Source organism: Erinaceus europaeus, chromosome 13 (genome assembly GCF_950295315.1).
Source record: "Erinaceus europaeus chromosome 13, mEriEur2.1, whole genome shotgun sequence".
NCBI lineage: Eukaryota > Metazoa > Chordata > Mammalia > Eulipotyphla > Erinaceidae > Erinaceus > Erinaceus europaeus.
This window is the reverse complement of record NC_080174.1, coordinates 35,133,576-35,155,831: the sequence shown is the minus strand read 5'-3', so window position 1 is coordinate 35,155,831 and position 22,256 is coordinate 35,133,576. Positions and strand designations below refer to the sequence as shown.

At 39.4% G+C, this 22,256-nt stretch overlaps 1 protein-coding gene across 2 annotated transcripts in view; it reads right to left on the bottom strand.

The window, feature by feature from the left end:
- The window catches only part of RARS2 (arginyl-tRNA synthetase 2, mitochondrial), a 61,239-nt gene that overhangs the window by 9,215 nt on the left and 29,768 nt on the right, over positions 1-22,256 (bottom strand). The window contains exons 9-15 of one of the 2 annotated variants that reach the window (XM_007528709.2): positions 18,422-18,580; positions 16,434-16,540; positions 11,023-11,118; positions 6,025-6,085; positions 4,307-4,383; positions 3,217-3,341; positions 23-90 (exon numbers count right to left, since the gene is read on the bottom strand). In XM_007528709.2, coding sequence (XP_007528771.1) covers positions 23-90; positions 3,217-3,341; positions 4,307-4,383; positions 6,025-6,085; positions 11,023-11,118; positions 16,434-16,540; positions 18,422-18,580 — 693 coding nt within the window. The remainder of the gene's footprint in view (positions 1-22; positions 91-3,216; positions 3,342-4,306; positions 4,384-6,024; positions 6,086-11,022; positions 11,119-16,433; positions 16,541-18,421; positions 18,581-22,256) is intronic. The other variant, XM_060205497.1, reaches the window with a different exon arrangement.

Here is a 22,256-nt window from a genome sequence, read left to right as displayed (position 1 = left end):
ATAGGAAGTAATCTGAACAGACCTGAATAATAAGAGCTGCAAGTCCAACTCTCTCTGCTATCTCGTGTGGATTCTCTAGTTCTTTGGTTGCTGAAACAAAGACAGAAATCTTTAATCTGTAGGAAACTACAGAACCAGGCTTTGAAACAGGAACAAAAACTTCCTCTATCCAAAATTATATTTACAGTAATCAAGAACACTCACTGACAGATGACTGGATATAGATATATGGGCTATGGGGGCTTGGCAGTAGCGCAATGGGTCAAGCGCACATGGTGCAAAGCACAGAGACTAGTGTAAGGATCCTGGTTCAAGCCCCCAGCTCTCCACCTGCAGGGGGGGTCACTTCACAGGCAGTGAAGCAGGTCGGCAGGTGTCTATCATTCCTCTTTCCCTCTGTCTTCCCCTTCTCTCTCGATTTCTCTCTGTCCTATCCAACAACAATAACAATAACAACCACAACAAAATGGAAAAAAATGGCCTCCATGAGCAGTGAGTGGATTCGTAGTGCAGGCACCAAGCTCCAGCAATAACCTTGGAGGCAAAAAAAAAAAAGAGAGAGAGAGAGAGAGAGAAATACAGGCTATATACTCTATGGAACACTACTTTGCAATCAGAAAAGATGATACTGTGGAACTGGAGGTGATTATGCTTAGTGAAATGAGACGAAAGACAACTAACAGATGTTTCACTCATGGGGAATCCAGTAAACAGATACACATGAGCTTGCAACAAACAAACTTTCTAAGGCTTTGTGAGAACTATGGTGGTTATCTTTGGGAGGTGGGAGGGTGGGGACATAGAACTTTGGTGGTGGGTATGATATGGAGCTTACCCTGTAGTCTTACAATTGTGTTACCACTGTTAATCACAAACAACAAAAAAATTGGAAAATAAATAAAAACAAAAAATGAAAAAACAAAAACAAAGCAGAAAGGTCCACAGCTGGCAGTTTATATTCCTACTGTAGGCTAATTTACCTTTTATCAAAGCTAAATTTATGTCTACATAAAAGGGGATAAATACAAATTTATTTTTCCTACTAGTTTCCCTTGTAAAGGGTCGGGGAAGTGGCCTGGGATGTGGAACGGTGGATAAAGAACTGGACATAAAAGTATAAGGTCCAATGTTGGGTGATGGTACAACTGGTTGATCACACATGCAATATATAATGTCCAAAGACTCAGGTTCAAGCTTCCAGTTACTACCTGCAAGAGGAAAGCTTCACAAGCAGTGAAGCAGCACTGCAGATTTCTCTCTCACTATCTCCCTATTGGTTCTCAATTTCTCTATCCAATAAATATATAAATAAGATAAAAATTAAGAAAGCATGAGATCCTAAGTTCAATCCTCAATATCACCGAAGCAAGTGTGAAGCTGTAGTTCTCTTTTGTTTGTTCTCTCATATTAATAAATAAATCTTAAATAAAAAAAAAGTCTGGGAAATAGCATACTTACTTATAAATAGGCACTGATGATTTGAAATACCAGAGGTCTGAAGTTCAATCCCTGGAACTACCATAAATAAGAGCTGAGCAGTGCTCTGATAAAAACAAACAGATGGGTTGGGGAGGTAACACACGTGCCACCACCTGGCGCCCCTAGCCACGACATGGGTATACCTGCATAGGGAAAGCTTCATAAATAGTCTAGTGGTGTCTCACCTTCTCTGACTCACTCTCTAAGATTTATTTTTATTAACGGGGGCATGAGTAGAGGAACCTGGGTATCACTCTGGTACACACAGTGTCAGGTACCAAACTCAGAAACTCATGCTTGTTAAGTCCAATACTTTATCCATTATATTGCCTCCCAGGTTGCTCTTCTTTGTATCTTTCTTACCTAAGAGCTAAGACAAAAAACAAACAAACAAAAAAACCCGTTTAGAGCAGTAGAATTATGCAGGCATAGAGCCCTAGTAATAAATGGGGTGGCAAATAAATAAGATGAAATAAAATAGGAGCCAGATGGTAGGGCACACATGTTGCCATGTGCAAGAACTGGGTTTAAAGCCCTGGCCACACCTGCAGAGTGCGGGAAGGCTTCATAATAAATAGAGCAGTGCTGCAAGTGTCTTTCCTCTTTTGTTTTTCTTATCTCTCTCTCTCTCTCTCTCTTTTAATAGAGCACTTACCAGTTCTGGCTTATGGTGGTGCAAGGGACTGAACCTAGGACTTCAGAACCTCAGGCTTGAGAGTATCTTTGCATAACCATTCTGTTATCTACTTTTACCCCTTCTCTATATCTTCTCTATGTCTCTCATCCTCTCTCAAAAGAAAAAGGAAGACCTGCAAAACAGCAATCTTGGACAGACTGTTGTTCTGCCATGTGTGTGACCCAGGTTTGCGCCCAGTCCTCACTTCACTGGAGGAAACTTCAGTGCTTTAGTCTTTTTCTTTCTCTCTGTCTCTCTATCTCTATCTGAGAAAAGTTATCCTGACTCAGTGTTGGCAAAAACAAACAAACAAACAAACAAAACACCTGCCAGGATCTGTGGAGTTTTCATACAGGCACTAATCCTGTGATAATCCTGATGGCAAAGAAAAATAAAATAAATTACATAAAAATAAAATAAATAGGAAGTCGGGTGGTAGCACAGCAGGTTAACTGCAGGTGGCATGAAGCGCAAGGAACAGTGTAAGGATCCTGGTTTGAGCCCCCGACTCCCCACCTGCAGGGGGGTCACTTCATAAGTGATGAAGAAGATCTGCAGGTGTCTCTCTTTCCCCTCTCTATCTTCCCCTCATCTCTCCATTTCTCTCCTATCTAACAACTACAACATCAATGGCAACAACAATAACTACAACAATAAAAACAAGGGCAACAAAAGGAAAAATAAATATTAAAAAAATAATAAGATAAATATACCATATGGCATTAGATATAATGGATATAGTGTTTTCCAAGGGTGAAGTCTAAATAAAGCCATAAGGACTTATGAATTGTATTCAGTAACACAGGAACTTTGCAGTCTCTTCAGTAGTGAGGTGACAGTGCTGATGCTGACAAGACCTGGGTTATATCAATTTGGATTAGTAAACCAAGTAACACCCAAGCAACAAGTCTAAGTGTTTTGGCACCTCTAACAGTGTGAACTGTTTACAACCAAGTTAGTGAAGCCAAATGGAGGAATAGTAATTAATCACAAGGCACAAATGTCTGGCAAAATATAAAAGTGGTTCATGAGCTATGATTATCATAAGCAAATGAATTCACTTTTGACAGAAGCCATGTTCTGGAGCATCCTCAGTCGAATCTCATCTAAAACATCTTCTAGAAAAGTAACATCTCCTCTTCGTGTCTTCATCCCCTGTACTACTCCATAGGGGACATGCTGGCACCTTAAATGGAGGAAGCATGGATTTAAATGAAAACTAAAAAGAGGACACTATTTATAGAGGTACTTTTCCAGAAACAGTTTGAATTTTAACTCTGAGAGAACAGTATGCCACAAAAGATGTTATAGTTGTTTCATTTTATAATTACTAGCATGTGGTTAAATTACTAGATGACTTGATGGGGAGGTAAGGGGAGATGGTGATAAGAATTGTGAAAAGCAGGACACAGAGATCTCTAATAAAAATATGCTTATTGATCACTTACAAAAAGGAAATTACTATAATAAGGGTATAAGCTAAATAAATAAATTAGTCTGCTGTCCATACTGATATCTTGAAACAGGGATGTGGGGGCCAGGTGGTGGCGCACCTACCTAAGCACATATGTTACAGTGTGCAATGACCCGGGTTTGAGCCCCCGATCCCCACCTACGGGGGAAAGCTTCACAAGTGGTGAAGCAGTGCTGCAGGTATCTGTCTTTCTCCCTCTCTATCACCCTCTTCCCCCTCAATTTCTGACTGTCTCTATCCAACAAATAAAGATAAAAATAATTTAAAAAAAAAGAAAAGAAAAAAGGATGTGAAGCTTGAATGAAAATATTTTAACAGGGAGTCGGGCAGTAGTGCAGCGGGTTAAGCACAGGTGATGCAAAGTGCAAGAACCGGCTTAAGGATCCAGGTTTGAACCTCTGGCTCCCCACCTGCAGCGGAGTCGCTTCACAAACAGTGAAGCAGGTCTGTAGGTGTCTTTCTTTCTCTCCCCCTCTGCCTTCCCCATCTCTTTCAATTTTTCTCTGTCCTATCCAACAACATCAACAAAAACAATAAAAAAAAAAGGGTGACAAAAGGGAAAAATAAATAAATAAATAAATAAAATCTTTTAGCAAATTGGTAACAACTAGGAGTAGGCTGAGCTAATAAACCTTTAGTAACCCTGAGCAGGCATTTCAGAGCCATGCAGACATTACCTACTGGCCCAGTCATATCCCATCATCTGTAGTATCTGGAAGACTTGCTGGAAATGCTTTCTTTGTCCTTTATCTGTCTTTGGAAAAAAAGATTTAAAATAACAGGGATAAATTTATCTACAAAAGTTAAGTCAAACATGAATAAAATAAACTGGTTATTACCAACTGATTTGTTTTCAATGAAGACACAAAGAAGCTGCCATTTACAAAATGTGTAATCTAAGTATTCTACAAGAGCTCAGCATTCCATGGAGTCAGGAGGAAATGTGAACTTTAATCTGAGTATTCCATTTAAATTCCTTCTTCCTCAACTATTATGATTGTTACCACCCAGAAGTCCAAAGCTAAATTAATAGCAACTTATTTTTTTCTTTTCTTAGTGGAAGGGAGGTATGGAAGTAATATGGAAGGGTATATGGAAGGAAGTAAAAGGGAAAGATTAGAATAGTCCCCAGCAAAAAAGGGAAAAACTAGACTTTGATGCCTGAGGCTCCAAGGTCCCAGGTAAAACTCAACACCCGGGGCCAGGTGGTAGTGCAACAGGTTAAGCACACATGGCCTCGAACTGGGATCCTTAAGGACTAGAGTAAGGATCCTGGTTCTAGGCCCCTGATCCCTACCTGCAGGGGAGTCACTTCACAAGCGGTGAAGCAGGTCCCCAGGTGTCTGTCTTTGTCTCCCTGTCTTCCCCTAAAAATAAATTTATTGCAGGAATCTTTATATACTATTTATTATTATTATTATTATTATTATTATTATTATTATTATTATTTTGCCACCAAGGCTATTGCTGAGTCTTCCATCACTTCTGGTGGATTATTTATTTATTTAGACAAAGAAGTTGGTGTGTGGAGGTGGAGAAGGACAGTGAGAGACACCTGCAGTATTTTCACCACCCATGAAGCTTCCCCCCCCCCCCCCGCAGGTGGGAGCTGGGGGCTTGAATGTATTGGTCCTTGAGTATGGTAACATGCATGGTTTACTGGGTGCACCAATACCCAGCCCTCATATACCACATTATTATTTTGTATACCTAAAATCAATCCAGTGTTAAATGGCAATTACATCTCTTGAGAAATATAAAGTGGTTTGGCAGATAAGGCATTAGCTCTCAAACATTAGGCCCTGAGTGAGCTCTACCACTGCATGTGCCAGAGTGATGTTTTAGTGTTCTCTCTCTCTCTCCCTCACTCACTAATTAAAATCTCAAACATCAATTACATCACAATAAAAGTATACCTTAACAATTAAATATATCTGTAACCTGATAAAATTAATTTTCTAGTTCCAACTTGGGATGCACCTTTCTTATTTATTATTGGATAGAGACAGAAATTGAGAAAGGGGGAAAAAGAGAGGGAAAGAGACAGAGAGACACCTGCAGCCCTGCTTCACTACTCGTGAAGCTTTCCCTCTGCAGGTGGGGATCAGGTGCTTGAATCTAGGTCCTTGTGCATTGTAGTATGTGCACTTAACCAGGTGTGTGACCACATGGCCCCTGTAATTTCTCTCTCTCTTTCTTTTTTTACTAGAATACTGCTCAGCTCTGGCTTATGGTGGTACAGGGGATTGAATCTGGGACTTTAGAGCCTCAGGCAAGAGATTCTCTTTGCATGGCCATTAGGCTATCTCTCCTAACCTGGAGTGTAATTTCTAACTTGACAGTTTTCATGAAGCAGGAATCATAATCATTTTTGTCATTCACTGTGTTTACTTACCACATAAATCATTTCATCAAAACTATACTTGTCCATTCGATCTATAGCAGCTGCAAGGTCTCTGAGAAAAAGTATCCATAAATCAAAATTCACTAAGTAGAATGGGGTAATAATTTATTTTACCTTTTTAATGATAAGACTTTTATAATTAAGAACTACTACTAACCCATAGTCTGGGGCATACTATTTGTGCTTATATAATCTCAACACCATCATTTGGTACAAAGCAATAATAAAAAAGATAGCTTTGGGAAAAGCAACAGTAATAAAGGTACAGCAAAAGGATAACCCTCCCACCCCAAATAAAAGCTCTAGGACAAGCAGTAATAACAGCTCTGAGCAAAGTGTCTATAGGTACATTTTTTATGATTTTAAAATTTAGCCTCTACTGGAAAGTATCGTTTACTGGTCACTTTTCTGCAATAAACTCTGTTAAAGAACATATTTAGGGATAGGGAATAAACAGCATAATGGTTATATAAAAAGACTCCAAAGTCCCAGGTCCAATCACTCCCACTACCATAAGCCAGAGCCAAGTAGTGCTTTGGTAAATACATTTATTTATTCATTAATAAAAATGTAGGTGTACAGTAGCAGAACAAGTAGTCTATTGCTACTCTCCCACCATTAAGGATTTTCAATGCCTTGGATAAGTTATAAAAATAGCTACTAAAGTATTTTAAATGACCATAAAGGATTTTGAGAAAAAGATTTCCACTTGTGTTAGGTCATACTAATATATAGCTACAGACACAGCTATGCTTAAGATTTTATATTCCTTCATTTCTAATAATCATATATGTATTCTACAAAAATAAATAAAATTAGGGACCGGGTGGTGGCGCACCTGGTTGAGAGCACATGTTACAATGTTCAAGAAGCCAGGTTCAAGTCCCCGGTCCTCACCTGCAGGGAGAAAGCTTCACGAGTGTTGAAGCAGTGATGCAGGTGTCTCTCTGTCTCTCTTCCTCTCTACCCCCCTTCATTCTCAATTTCTGGCTATCTCTATCCAATAAATAAATAAAGATAATAAAAATTAAATTAAAAAATACTGGCTTTAAAATATTCCATTTATCTCTTTTATCTCTGATTAAGTGAAAAAGATCCACTGAGACACACCAAAAAAAAAAAAAATTGGGGGGAGTCGGCTGGTACCGCAGCGAATTAAGCCCACGTGGTGTAAAGAGCAACGTCTGGCATAAGGATCCCAGTTCGAGCTCCCAGCTCCCTACCTGCAGGGGAGTCGCTTCACAAGCGGTGGAGCAGGTCTGCAGGTGTCTATCTTTCTCTCCCCCTCTCTGTCTTCCCCTCCTCTATCCATTTCTCTCTGTCCTATCCAACAATGATGACATCAACAACAACAACAAAACAACAAGGGCAACAAAAGGGAATAAATAAGTATTTAAAAGAATATTTTTAAAGCATAAGTGTGAAATTTAAAAGGTCTAGCTTTGTCCTGTATCTCTGTCAGAACCTTCCGCACCTTTCTGTAATAACAGTCCCTTTAATTCACATCAGTACACACATCTATTTACTGTGGAGTCCACTCAAAGAATAAGAGTTATTAGAGTTAAAACAAGGTGAAAAAATTCAAACATTTCAACAAGGGAAAAAAAGACAGTTATTTTCCCAAATCAAGAAAAAAAAAAGTATTAAATACATAGAAAAGTGGGGAGGCGGAGCTACGAGCAGCAGCAGATCTCTTTCTCTCCTCTCCTCTCCTCTCCTCTCCTCTCCTCTCCTCTCCTCTCCTCTCCTCTCCTCTCCTCTCCTCTCCTCTCCTCTCCTCTCCTCTCCTCTCCTCTCCTCTCCTCTCCTCTCCTGGATCAACTAGGAATACCAAAGGAGACCACCCGGGACCGAAACAAGACAGGACTAGAATGACCACAGGAAGCCATTAAATCATGGTTGAGTACAAACACCTGTGGCTGGTGAGAGAGAGGAGTGTAGGGAGAGATTAAGTGACTGCTAACAGTCCAGCAGTTTATCAGTGGAGACACCACCTCCATTCTGCTCCACCAACAAGGGGACAGCTGAAGCGAAGAGAGGACTCCCCAGAGACTCACCAAGTGCAACTCTGAGTCTCCACCTGCTACTGTCCTCAGAATCTGGAGCAGCGACAGGGAGGGACAGCTGGGAACAGAGATCTAATCAGGATGAAACTCAGAAGAAGACCTATACCTTGGAGATATAGCTGTGGGGCTGTGAAAGTCTCTTTGCATAGCCACTGGATTATCTCTGCCACACCCTGCTTTATCTCTTGGTCAGGAGTTAGTGATTAAACTAAGAAGCCTATTGATAGTTTAAAAGCCCTCAGGCTCCCATAGCCTACAGGGAAGAAAAAAAAAAAAAGATGCTTTTAAACCACTGAGCTCCAACTCAGGGATTGAAACAACTGTTAACTTCCACCACAGTGAACTCTTTAATTAACTTACTTAGACACAAGTCAATCCAGGCAATAATGATCAATAATTTGAAAAGTACTGATAAAGGGAACTCATAACATAATATATAAAATGGTTAAAACAACAAGAAAAACTATTGGAGAATCGAACCAGGACAAGAGTCCAGCTAAAAGTCCTCCAGAGGGTGAAGCACAAAATAACGAGTTCAACATCCAAACATTAGCTAAGGAAATAATAACAGGAGTGAGTAAAGAATTTGAAAAAATTGTAATAGAAATACAGGAACAACAAATCAGACTATGGAAGAAAATACTAATTATCTAACCAAGGAAGTGAAAGACTTGTATACTGAAAATTATGAGTCACTACTCAAAGAAATTGAAAAAGACACAAAGAAGTGGAAAGATATTCCATGTTCATGGGTTGGAAGAATTAACATCATCAAAATGACTATATTACCCAGAGCCATCTACAAATTTAATGCTATCCCCATCAAGATCCCAAGCACATTTTTTAGGAAAATAGAACAAATGCTACAAATGTTTATCTGGAACCAGAGAAGACCTAGAATTGCCAAAACAATCTTGAGAAAAAAGAACGGAACCGGAGGCATCACACTCCCATATATCAAACTGTATTATAGGGCCATTGTCATGAAAACTGCTTGGTACTGGAACATGAATAGACACACTGACCAGTGGAATAGAATTGAGAGCCCAGAAATGAGCCCCCACACCTATGGACATCTAATCTTTGTCAAAGGGGCCCAGACTATTACATGGGGAAAGCAGAGTCTCTTCAACAAATGGTGTTGGAAACAATGGGTTGAAACATGCAGAAGAATGAAACTGAATCACTGTATTTCACCAAATACAAAAGTAAATTCCAAGTGGATCAAGGACTTGGATGTTAGACCACAAACTATTAAATACTTAGAGGAAAATATTGGGAGAACTCTTTTCCGCATAAATTTTAAAGACATTTTCAATGAAACGAATCCAATTACAAAGAAGACTAAAGCAAGTATAAACCTATGGGACTACCTCAAATTAAAAAGCTTCTTCACAGCAAAAGAAACCACTACCCAAACCAAGAGACCCCTCACAGAATGGGAGAAGATCTTTACATGCCATACATCAGATAAGAGTTTAATAACCAACATATATGAAGAGCTTGCCAGACTCAACAACAAGACAACAAATAACCCCATCCAAAAATGGGGGGGAGGACTTGGACAGAATATTCACCACAGAAGAGATCCAAAAGGCCGACAAACACATGAAAAAATGCTCCAAGTCTCTGATTGTCAGAGAAATGCAAATCAAGACAACAATGAGATATCACTTCACTCCTGTGAGAATGTCATACATCAGAAAAGGTAACAGCAGCAAATGCTGGAGAGGGTGTGGGGTCAAAGGAACCCTCCTGCACTGCTAGTGGGAAGGTCAATTGGTCCTACCTCTGTGGAGAACAGTCTGGAGAACTCTCAGAAGGCTAGAAATGGACCTACCTTATGACCCCGCAATTCCTCTCCTGGAGATATATCCTAAGGAACCTAACACATCCATCCAAAAAGATCTGTGTACACATATGTTCTTGGCAGCACAATTTGTAATAGCCAAAACCTGGAAGCAACCCAGGTGTCCAACAACAGATGAGTGGCTAAGCAAGTTGTGGTATATATACACAATGGAATACTACTCAGCTATAAAAAACGGTGACTTCACCATTTTCAGCCGATCTTGGATGGACCTTGAAAAAATCATGTTGAGTGAAATAAGTCAGAAACAGAAGGATGAATATGGGTTGATCTCACTCTCAGGCAGAAGTTAAAAAACAAGATCAGAAAAGAAAACACAAGTAGAACCTGAAATGGAATTGGCGTATTGCACCAAAGTAAAAGACTCTGGGGTGGGTGGGTGGGGAGAATACAGGTCCAAGAAGGATGATAAATGACATAGTGGGGGTTGTATTGTTAAATGGGAAACTGGGGAATGTTATGCATGTACAAACTATTATATTTACTGTTGAATGTAAAACATTAATTTCCCAATAAAGAAATTTTTTAAAAAATGAGGTTAAAAAAAAAAAAAAGTCTGCATCGGGCAGGAGTAGATAGCATAATGGTTATGCAAAGAGACTCTTATACCTGAGCCCCAGGTTCAGTGCCTTGCACCACCATAAACCAGAGCTGAGCAGTGCTCTGGCAAAAATAGGTAAATAAATAATAAAATAGAAAAATCTAGATCTAACTAGTGACAGACCAAAAACATCAGCAAATCAGGATAGTTAAGTTCTTATGAAATGGAGTCTCACTATTGCTTAGCAATATTTAACTAAAGATGAATCTATTTATTTATGATCGAAATGAAAAAAGAGAAAAACTAGCGTATCACTGGCTCAGGACTACATGCTTTTAAGTCCACTGCTCTAGCCTTTGTACCACTTACCTCCTGGATTTTGAGTGGATAATGAGAACAAGAAATTTGATAGCAATCTTGAGACTAAGACAATGTTATCAGCATTAATCCTAGAACAAAGAAGAGGAAATCATACACATATTCCAGTGTGGATGTTTCTGGACTATACAAACCTGGTTGTGTAGAGAGAAGTACCATCACTTCGCATTACAGTACACAGAAAGGAGGGGTCACCATTCCCAGAGAGATCCACTACAGTTGTTCCTTTTCTAGAAGTGCAAAGATAAAAATCTCAAGCAACATAATGAATTAAGACCTTTCAAAAGTATATCAAAGTATCTGTGCTGCCCCAGCTCCATTAATTGCTTCTCTTACGTAACTGCCCATGTCCTTTTTTTTTAATTGTTGTAGTTATTATTGTTGTTGCTGGTATTGTTGGATAGGACAGAGAGAAATGGAGAGAGGGGAAGACAGAGAGGGGGTGAGAAAGATAGAAACCTGCAGACCTGCTTCACCGCTTGTGAAGCGACTCCCCTGCAGATGGGGAGCCAGGGGCTCAAACCAGAATTCTTATGCCAGTTCTTGCACTTTGTGCCACGTGCGCTTAACCCGCTGCGCTACTGCCCGAGGACTCCCAATTGCCCATGTCTTATTAGAGACAATTCATTGTCAGCGTGAAGAGTTCAAATACGGTATGCATGAGGAATGGGGAATATAGCCACTGACATTTTATATTCCCTTCTCAAAGTCATATATTGCACAATGTTGATGGCACTTGATGCAAAGTGAGAAAACCTGCATACATTCATTGTGTTTTGTTTTTTTTTTCCTCCAGGGTTATTGCTAGGCTCGGTGCCTGCACCATGAATCCACCGCTCCTGGAGGCCATTCCCCCCCCCCCTTTTTTTTGTTGCCCTAGTTGTTGCAGCCTCGTTGCGGTTATCATTGCCATTGTTGACGTTGCTTTGTTGTTGGATAGGACAGAGAGAAATGGAGAGAGGAGGGGAAGACAGAGAGAGAGGATGAGAGAAATATAGATACCTGCAGACCTGCTTCACCGCCTGTGAAGCAACTCCTCTGCAGGTGGGGAGCCTGGGCTCGAACCGGGATCCTTTCGCCGGTCCCTGCGCTTTGCGCCACGTGCGCTTAACCTACTGCGTCACCACCCGACCCCCGTGTTTTTTTTTTTTAAGTCACTTGATTGGGAGAGGGTTAATGGTTTATATAAAAAAAATATATCTAAATATTATTTTTGACATATCAGAAGATTATTTTCATTACTTAAATAGTAATAAACAGTGTCAACAACCAATAATGAAGAAAAACAAGGAGTATTACCATGTATCTACTAATAGGAAATTGGCTTATCCTATATTTTCATTTATTTATTTAGACAAAAAAAAAAGGCAGAGAGAGAGAAAAAGAGAGACCATAGCAATGAAGCTTCCTTCAGTGTGGTGGGCTGGACTCAAACCTGAGTTGTGTAAAATGTAAAGGAGCACACCATCCAAGTGAGCTATTATGCTGGTCCATTATTGTATCATCTTAACATTTATAGCTCAAGATATTGAGATAAAATCCTTAACATAACCAGTGGAAAAATGAGATTTCAATATAATTTTAAGCAGGAAATATTATACTCTTTCAATACAGTCATTATAATTCAACACTGGTACCAACTTCTAAAAAAAAAAGATTTATTTATTCATGGGGCAGGGGGAGAAGAACAGAGAATAAACTACAGTATATATATAATGCTGGGGACTGAACTCTGGACCTCAAGCTTGAGAGTCTAATCTTTATCTGCTGTGCTACTTGCTAGGTCACCAGTGGGTTAGTTTTATAAGATGCTTGAGAAATAAAATCATGACTTTTTTTTATTGTCTTTCCCAATTAAAACAAAACAAAAAACTAGAATCTATTTATGGGAATCTAAAAATTTTCCTTAAAGACATTACTGAAGGGGCCAGGCAGTGGCACACCTAGTTAAGTATACACATTATAGTGCGCAAGGACCGAGGTGCAAGCCCCTGGTCTCCACCTGGAGAGGGAAAGCTTCACAAGTGGTGAAACACAGCTATTGGTGTCTCTGTCTGTTGTTTCCTTCTCTATCTCCCTCTCCCCTCTTAATTTCTCTCTGTCTCTACCCAATAATAAAGAAATAAAATTACATATTAAAAAAAAAAGACATTACCCTCACCTGCAGGGGAAAAGCTTCACGAGTGATGAAGCAGGGCTGCAGGTTTCTCTCTGTCTCTCTCCTTCTCTATTTCTCCATTCCCTCTCAATTTCTGGTTATCTCTATCCAATAAATAAATAAAGATTAAAAAAAAAAGAGGGTGGGGATATATAGCATATTTGCTATGCAAATGGACTCTCAAAGTTTCTCAAAGTATGTCTCAAAGTTTCTCAAAAGACAAACTGAATCTTTTTAATATATAGGCTATGTATTTGATATGCGGACTCTCTCAAAAGCCTAGACCAAGTAGATTAGAAGCATCCAATAGCACAGCTATATACAAGATACTGGGTACTGTACAGCAAACCATAACAAAGGGACTTTTCAAAGTTAACCCAATTAACAAATAATGTGATGATAATATTAACTATCGATTGTCTTTTTGAACCCTAAGACAGCAGGAACCTCACATCTTCACTATAGAGCCCCTACTTCCCCCAGTCCTGGAACCCTTGGATAGGGCCCACTTTTCCGTATGCATCTCCCAATCCAAACCAAATAATATTGCATCCGCCGATCACAACCTAACCAAAGCAACGATTGCCACCTCAACATGCTTCACCTCAGACTGTATCCAGAGACTTCACGTGTGGAATGACAACCCTTCAACTTCATTACTTGAGTGAGACCTTTCCTTTTATAGTACACTCTAATTTCATCTCAGGTAGTTCACTTTCTAACAAAGTCCCATAATCTAGATATACACCAGTTTCTGTGAGAGAGAGCTTATGTGCACACGTATCCATAAACTACTGCAAAATATATACCTGAAAGCAGAAGTACACTAGAGTTTGCAGTGAGTACCTTCCTAACACTTCCTCTCCACTATTCCAAGCTTGGGATCCATGATTGCTCAACAATTTGTTTGGCTTCATATGTTAACTCTCTTTTCAATCACCAGGTTCCAGATGCCACCAGGATGCTGGCTAGGCTTCCCTGGATTGAAGACCCCACCAATGTGTCCTGGAGCTCAGCTTCCCCAGAGACACACCTTACTAGGGAAAGAGAGAGGCAGACTGGGAGTATGGACCGACCAGTCAATGCCCATGTTCAGCGGGGAAACAATTACAGAAGCCAGACCTTCTACCTTCTGCAACCCTCGACGACCCTGGGTCCATGCTCCCAGAGGGCTAGAGAATGGGAAAGCTACCATGGGAGGGGGTGGGTTATGGGGATTGGGTGGTGGGAATTGTGTGGAGTTGTACCCCTCCTACCTTATGTTTTTGTTCACTAATCCTTTCTTAAATAAAAAATTAAAAAAATATTATTCATTATTAAAATAACTGCAAAATAAAAAAAAAAAAAAAGAGGGTGGGGGTAAATAGCATATCTGCTATGTCTGAGGCTCTGAAAACCCAGGTTCAATCCCCCATATCACCATAAGCCAGAGTTGAGCAGTGCTCTGGTAAAAACAAAAACAAAAAATCAAACACTTGGGATATTATGACTCACATTCTCCCTGTCTTCCTTATTATAGGATGATGACAGAAATCACTCTTATGTACTGTGAAAGATGGCACTTTCAAGCAGTTGGTATACTTCCACATTACAGAGGGCTTGAACTACAAAGACCAGAATTATTTGTTTGTCTAGTTGATAGTAGGAAGTGCAAGGACAAATTAGATACTGGGCAAGGAAACAAAATCCCAGAGGCACACTCCATAAGTAAAGTGTACACATTAGTCATGCATGATTAATTAAACCACAGACCAGGGTTTAAGCCCTGATCCCTATTTGCTGGGGAGGGGTGGATACAGGAGCGGTGGAACAGTGCTGCAGGTGTGCCTCCTTTTCTCAACTTCTCTCTCTACCTCCTTCTTTCTGTCTCCATTGTAAATTAAAATAAGGGGGGGGGGGAAGGAAGGAAGGGAAAAAGAAAAAAGAAAAAGCCACTGGAAGTGGTAGAATCAGTGTATGGGCAACCAAGTCCCCTAAATAACCTTGGTGGCAGAAAAGAAAGAAATCATCTCAGTGTGTGTTACATGATATACTTACTAACCTCACCCCTGACTTTTTGTTTGTTTGTTTCTGCTTCCAGATTTTCCTCTTTCAAAAACTTGTAATTTAAAACATTTAAAGGGGAGTCGGGCTGTAGCACAGCGGGTTAAGTGCAGGTGGCGCAAAGCACAAGGACCGGCATAAGGATCCCGGTTCAAACCCTGGCTCCCCACCTGCAGGGGAGTCACTTCACAGGCGGTGAAGCAGGTCTGCAGGTGTCTATCTTTCTCTCCTCCTCTCTGCTTCCTCTCCTCTCTCCATTTCTCTCTGTCCTATCCAACAACAACAACAACAATAACTACAACAATAAAACAACAAGGGCAACAAAAGAGAATAAATAAATAAAATAAATATTAAAAAAAGAAAAAAAACATTTAAAATACATTTTGGGGGGGCTGGAGGGGGTACTGGGGAAATAGCACAGCAGTTTATACAACACACTTTCATGCTTAGGGTATAAGAATTCCCTGTTCAACCTCTGGTACCACTATAACTCAGAGCTGAGTATTGCTCTGGTAAGACAAACATACAAATACCACTAATTTCATAAGCTGCCATAAGTTACAAAATGAATTTTTTTTTTTTTGCATCAATGAGGCCTTGTACATAGGTATAGCTATACTACTCCCTGTCTGTTTATTCTTTTCACGTTAGGTAAGATAGAGACAGAGAAAAGAGGGGCCAGGCAGTGGCCCACCTGGTTAAGTGCACACATTGCAGTGAGCAAAGTTGCAGGTTCAAGTCCCTGGTCCCCACCTGCAGGGGGGAAAGCTTAATGAGTGTTGGAGCAGGGCTGCAGGTGTCTCTCTCCCTCCCTTCTCAATTCCTCTCTCTCTATATATCTAATAATAAATAAAAACATTAAAAAAGAGAGAGAGAGAAGAGATACCACAACCACTTCACTATTCATGGAGCTTCCTTTGGTGCCACTATGCTCCCATTTGGGTCTGGGGCTTAAGTGCTGGAGTTTTATGTATAGAAAGGCATGTAATCCATTGGACACATGATCTCCTAAGAATTTTGAAAAGATAAGATTAAGTAAGATGTGAGTTCTACCTTAAGTAAGATGAGTTCTATAATATGTTTGTGACCTCAAGTAGGTCATTTATACTTTCTGTGCCTCAATTTCCTCATGCAAAAAATGGAGAAGATACCCTTTCTCCTAACCTTTCTAGGCCTTTGCTATGGCAGTAAAAGCCAACATGTGGAAAGTACTTTGAACAGGAAAAAACATTATAAAATATGCCAGAAAGACTTTACCCCATTATTCTGTTGTCCTTACTGATAAGATATATCAAAACCAATTCCAAAGAATAACTTTACTATAGGACAGTAACCTGGTCATACATTGTTTTCTGTAGAAGTCCTTTGCTATCCAGCAACTTTAAGATGTCTTGAGATTTTTCATGATAAAATGATTCTCCTGAGTATTCATCAAAGTGTACTCCTAGACGCTAAGGGGGGTCAAGAAACAAAAGAAACAGTTACTTAAATGTTTTCAGTTTTATGTGAAGACAGATGTGCTATAGCTAGTCACATGTGTGTGTGGGGGGGAGGCTAAGAGTCAGATTAGGTCACTCCTCAGCTCCCGCAACACCAGTCAAGCCCTCACAATAGTATGGCCAATACTGTAGTCCTAAGACATACCTTATTCTAACTCAAACAAGCAAAACTGTGTTTCTGAGTTACACTACTCATATCTGAAGTGCTCAGTAGTTCCCTGTGCCTAAGTTACCATACTGGTGAGAATAAATATAGACTATTTCCTTCACAGCAGTCCTGGAGAGTACATTACATCCTTCCTGACAACCTGTGATGCTCCTCTCCTATTGTTACTCATCCCGATTTCTAACTCCAGTCAGGTTAGACTGGAGTTAGAAACTTTAAAAACTTTTAAAGTTTAACTGGAGTTAAACTTTAAAAAATATATATATTTATTCCTTTTTGTTGCCCCCCTTTTTTATTATTGTTGTTACTGATGTCATCGCTGTTGGATAGGACAGAGAGAAATGGAGAGAGGAGGGGAAGACAGAGAAGGGGAGAGAAAGACAGACACCTGCAGACCTGCTTCACCACTTGTGAAGCGACTCCCCTGCAGGTGAGGAGCTGAGGGCTCGAACCAGGATCCTTACGCCGGTCTTGAGCTTTGCGCCTTGTGCACTTAACCCACTGAGTCATGTTTCATCTGAAACTTTCTTCATTCTGCTTACATACAGAATCTCTGACCTATTCTTCACTATTTCATTTTACTCTAAAGAATGACTTTTTTTTTTTTTTTTTTTTTTTTTTAACAAGAGCACTGCTCAGCTCTGGCTTAATGGTGGTGTGGGGGAATGAACCTGGGACTTTGGAGCCTCAGGCATGAGTCTCTTTGCATAACCATTTTGATATCTACTCTGCAAAGATCATCATCTAGCAGACTATCAACTGTTCATCTGCTCTAGCTCTCCTTCCATGCTAAAACAAAAGGTCGATGAGAGGACTTCTTTTACTTTTATTCAGTTTGAATTCCATCCCATTAAAATGAACAAATGAATGAATGAATTAGTGAATCTGTACTCACCATATGAGATCTAAGTGATAGAGGAGAGGGATACTAAGGAAAAGTGGAGAAACAATCAGAGAAAAAAGAATCCAGAAATGAAATACCAGGATATTACCTGATATTCAACTTGTAAAATTCAGAGGATTTATAATTGCATTATAGTTCAAAATTTCAGCCCAAAGAACGATACCTGATGAATGACGAAGAAAGTTGTGGTATATATACACACAATGGAACATACTATGTTGCTGTTAAAAATTACGAGATCATTTGTTTGTATTATCTTGGCCAGAACTTGAAGGTATCATGTTGAGTGAAGTAAGCTAGGAGAAGGACCAATAATGAATGACCTCACTCATAAGTGGAACTTAAGAAAAAAAGGAAAACAAGGGAAAATTTAAGATGAGACTTGAACTGGGTGTGGTATATTGCACCAAAGCAAAAGATTGGGGAGGGAGAGTCTGGGACAGGGTCAAGAGGGCCTTGGCGATCTTGATGTACCCATGTGTCCATAACGGTACTGTAAGCCATTAACCATCCAGTAAAATAGAAGAGAAAAAAATACTTGAGTTCTTATTCTCAACTCAGTAAATGTGTGCTTTTAAGCAGCTTTACTATCCTTTAGCACCAGTCAAAAATTTCACCACATGCAGTGAACTGTACACACAATGAAACTAAACCCAAAAATCTTACAATTTTGTAGACCAATGTTAAATGAATAACAGTTGAAAAAAAAAAAAAAGCAACTACACTACATTATAAGAGAGCAGAAGGGGGCAGAGACAAGTACCTCATACATCCGAATGTATTCTTTTATACTCAAGTCCCGAAATTTTTGCCATAGCCCAAGTGCTTGCATGTCACCCAGCTCCAATCGCTGGAAGAACTCATGAGCTGACTTTGTTATACTTTCATTCTCTGCTGCTTCTTTATTAACTTGGACATACACCTAAAATCACAGCAGCAGACTACAATCACTGTTAGGCTGAATAAGAAGAAAACCAAATACAATCTCCAGAATTGTCATTTAAAGGTTATGTAACTATACTCATAACTAAGTATAATACTTCTTTCTTTCTTTCTTCCTCCCTCCCTCCCTCCCTTCCTTCCTTTCTTGCAACAGACTCTCAGTGAACCCAAGAGTTATCTTTTCAAAATATGCTAGGTGTGTAAAGTAAAATAGGTAGGATTACAAAGACATAATTATGTAGAGTGACCTTGACATGGCACAGTGGATAAAATGCTGACTCTCAACCATAAGGTACAAATTTTGATTCCCTGGTATCACCTGTTCCAGAGTGACGCTCTTGTTCTCTCCTCCTCCTCCTCTCTCATAAATAAATCTTAAATAAATAAAAATAAACTAAAAAAACTCAAGACATAAATTATGTATAGTCATTCAAATACTTAAAAAATATGATATAATAACAGATTAAAATGCTAAATTTCTTGGGGCTGACTGGTGGCACATCTGGTTGAGCGCACATGTTACAGTGCACAAGGCCCCAAGTTCAAGTCCCTGGTCCCCAACTGCAGGGGAAAGCTTCACAAGTGGTGAAGCAATGTTGCAGGTAGTCTGTCTGTCTTTCTCCCTCTCTATCATCCCCTTCCCTCTCACGTTCTAGCCAATAAATAAAGGTAATAAAAATATTTTTTAAATGCTAAATTTCTAACAGAGGTTAGTTTCCTCTTTCTTTTTTCAGATAGAGGTAGAGAGAGAAAAACAAAACTAAACAAAACAAAAATATACCAGCAAAGTTTCCTTCAATGCAGTGGGTACCAGACTCAAACCTGGGTTACGTACATGGCAAATGAGTTATTTTGATGGCTGTGGTTAATGGAAATAATGTGTAATTTCTCAGTTCATAGATCCTTAAGATTAAGAATGCCTGGTTTCCATACTCCCAAAGAGGGAGAAATGCTAGGTAAAGATGACTCGAGGGCTCTGAACCCCAATTCTATAAGGGCCCTTAGCAAGAAAAGGAAAAAAAAGAAGGACACTCAGAAGAAGTAAGAGATGTAGGTGTAATTTAGAAAGGAAGAGAAGGCAGGACCAGGGGATTGGGTAGTGGCGCACATGGCTGAGCACAAGTTAAAGTGCACAAGTGCTCAAGCCCCTGGTCTCCACTGCAGGGGGAAGCTTTGTGAGTGGTGAAGCAGTGTTGCAGGTGTCTATCTCCCTCTCCCCTCTCAATTTCTGACTGTCTCTATTCAATAAATAAATAAAAAAATAATAATTAAAAAAAGAGAAGGCAGGACCACAGAAAAAATTACACACACACACACACACACACACACACACACACACACACACGTAGTAGTCAACCCTTATCTGTGATCTTGGGATTTCTTTTTCTTTATTTATTTTAATGAGAGAAAGATACAGAAAGATAGACCAGAGCATTGCTCAGCTCTGGCTTATGGTGGTGTTAGAGATTGAACCTGGGACTTTAAAGCCTCAGACATGAAAGTCCGTTTGTATAACCATTATGCTATCTCCCTAGTCCCTAATGCAGTTTCTACTGGAGGGAATGAGAATGTGGAACTCAGGTAGTGGGAAAAGTGGTTGTCTTACATTTTTTTAAATCAGTATTAAATAACTTTTAAAAATGCCTGATTGGCTGAGAGTATGGATCAACCTGTCAACACTCATGTTAAGCAGAGAAGCAATTCCAGAAGCCAGACCTTCCACCTCCTACACTCCATAATGATCCTGGGTCCATACTCCCAGAGGGATAAAGAACAGGAAAGCTTCCAATGGAAGGGATGGGATGCGGAACTCTGGTGGTGGGAATTGTGTATCCCTCTTATCCTACGATCTTGTTGATCATTATTATAACAATATCATTATTATAACAATAATAACAATGTAAAAAAGCCTGATTAGACTAGGCTAGCATATCTCCTTTTTTATTTTAATTTGATTTTTTGCCACTAGGATTATTGCTAGGGCTGGGTGCCTACATGAGTAAGCTACCACTCTCAGTGGCCATTTTCCCTACCATGTGCAATGTTGGGGATTAAATTTGGGGCCCTGTGCTTTAAAGCCCAATGCTTTATCCACTGCACCATTTCCTAAGCCACAACCCTTGTTCTTTCTTTATGTGTCTATCAATCAGTAACCTCTAACAGATGTATGGTCTCCTACTTTTTATGAAAAAAACATTGTATTGTATGAAACTGCATACGAAGAACACTATGGAGGGGGCTGGTGGTGGTGCATCAGGTTAAATGTACACAGTATTAAGCAAGGACCCTAGTTTGAGGCCTTAGTCTCCACCTGCAGGGGGTTTGGGGAATCACATCACAAGTGATGAAGCAGGTCTACAGGTGTCTTTCTCTTCCCCCTTCATTTTCTTTCTGTCCTATCCAAAAAAAAAAAAAAAAAAAAAAAAACATGGCCACAGAAGTAGTGGATTCATAGTGCAGACACTGAGCCCCAGTAATTACCTGGAGGCAAAAAATAAATGAATAATTAAAAAAAAAAAAAAAAAGAAACACTACAGAGTTTAACAGTGGATTTTACTAAAACATTTAAAGCATAATGGACAATGCAGATTTATTGTTTTCAGGATTAAATAAAACTTCTGAGTGAGCTGAAAGATGACAGTAGCACCTCTCACAGGTCAAACTACTATAAATCCTTAAACATGTTCTCACAATAATAGAACGTCACCAGGCAGGCATTTGCATTTTCTGCACCATGGGCTATTTCTGTGATCATGAATCTGATGAAATGTTGTTCAATGAGCTAGTGATAAAAAAAAAAAAATCAATACTTGTCATTATTATAAAGCCCTAAAAAATAGTAAAGTGAAAATGCCTAAAACTTTGGTATCATTCCTTATTTATAGACAGCCATAAAGAAGTATTAATTTTTAAATACTTATTTATGGATAAAACTGTTTTAGGAGGGAAAAGGGAGAAAAAAAAATCCCTTGTCTAGTATTATAGATCAAAATGTAGGTTTTCACATTATAGTGCAGGCAGACTCAAGAAGAAATTACAAACCTTTAAGAGTATAAATTAGAATGTGCCTTTGTTAAATTTTACTACGAAACTCATAGCAGAAGAAAAAATGGTTTAACAGAGAGGAAACTGATGAGACATTCTCTGTGGTGCGAGCGAGAACAGTGAGATATCTTCTGTCCGGAGCTCTTCCTCATGTACAGACACAGTATTTTCAGTCTGATCCCCTGGTATATCACCAACATGGATGATACTGTATCTGTTTCTTCTTGTGAAGTCCCAAAATAGCTGAGATAATTGGGACAATGAAAAGGAAATACACCCCTGGAGACTAATGGTACAGGAAGAGCTTTATTAATGAACTCCAGAAGGACTGAAGATAGAAAAGCAATGTATTCATGGAACCAAAATAAGTAGATTAGAAAGGAGCACACACTGGGCAAAAGCCAGTTAAAGAACCTGAAATATATCAATGTGGAAAAGTATACACAAACTTACAGATATAAACATCTGCCTTCTGCATACTGTCAGAGCAAAAAAAAAAAAGTGCTTATGTTTTTCAAATCTAGATGAATTATTTCTTTACCATGAAGAAAGTTGCAATACTATCAAGTGACAAAAATCTGCTCAATTTAAAATATGTCTTTTATTCTGAT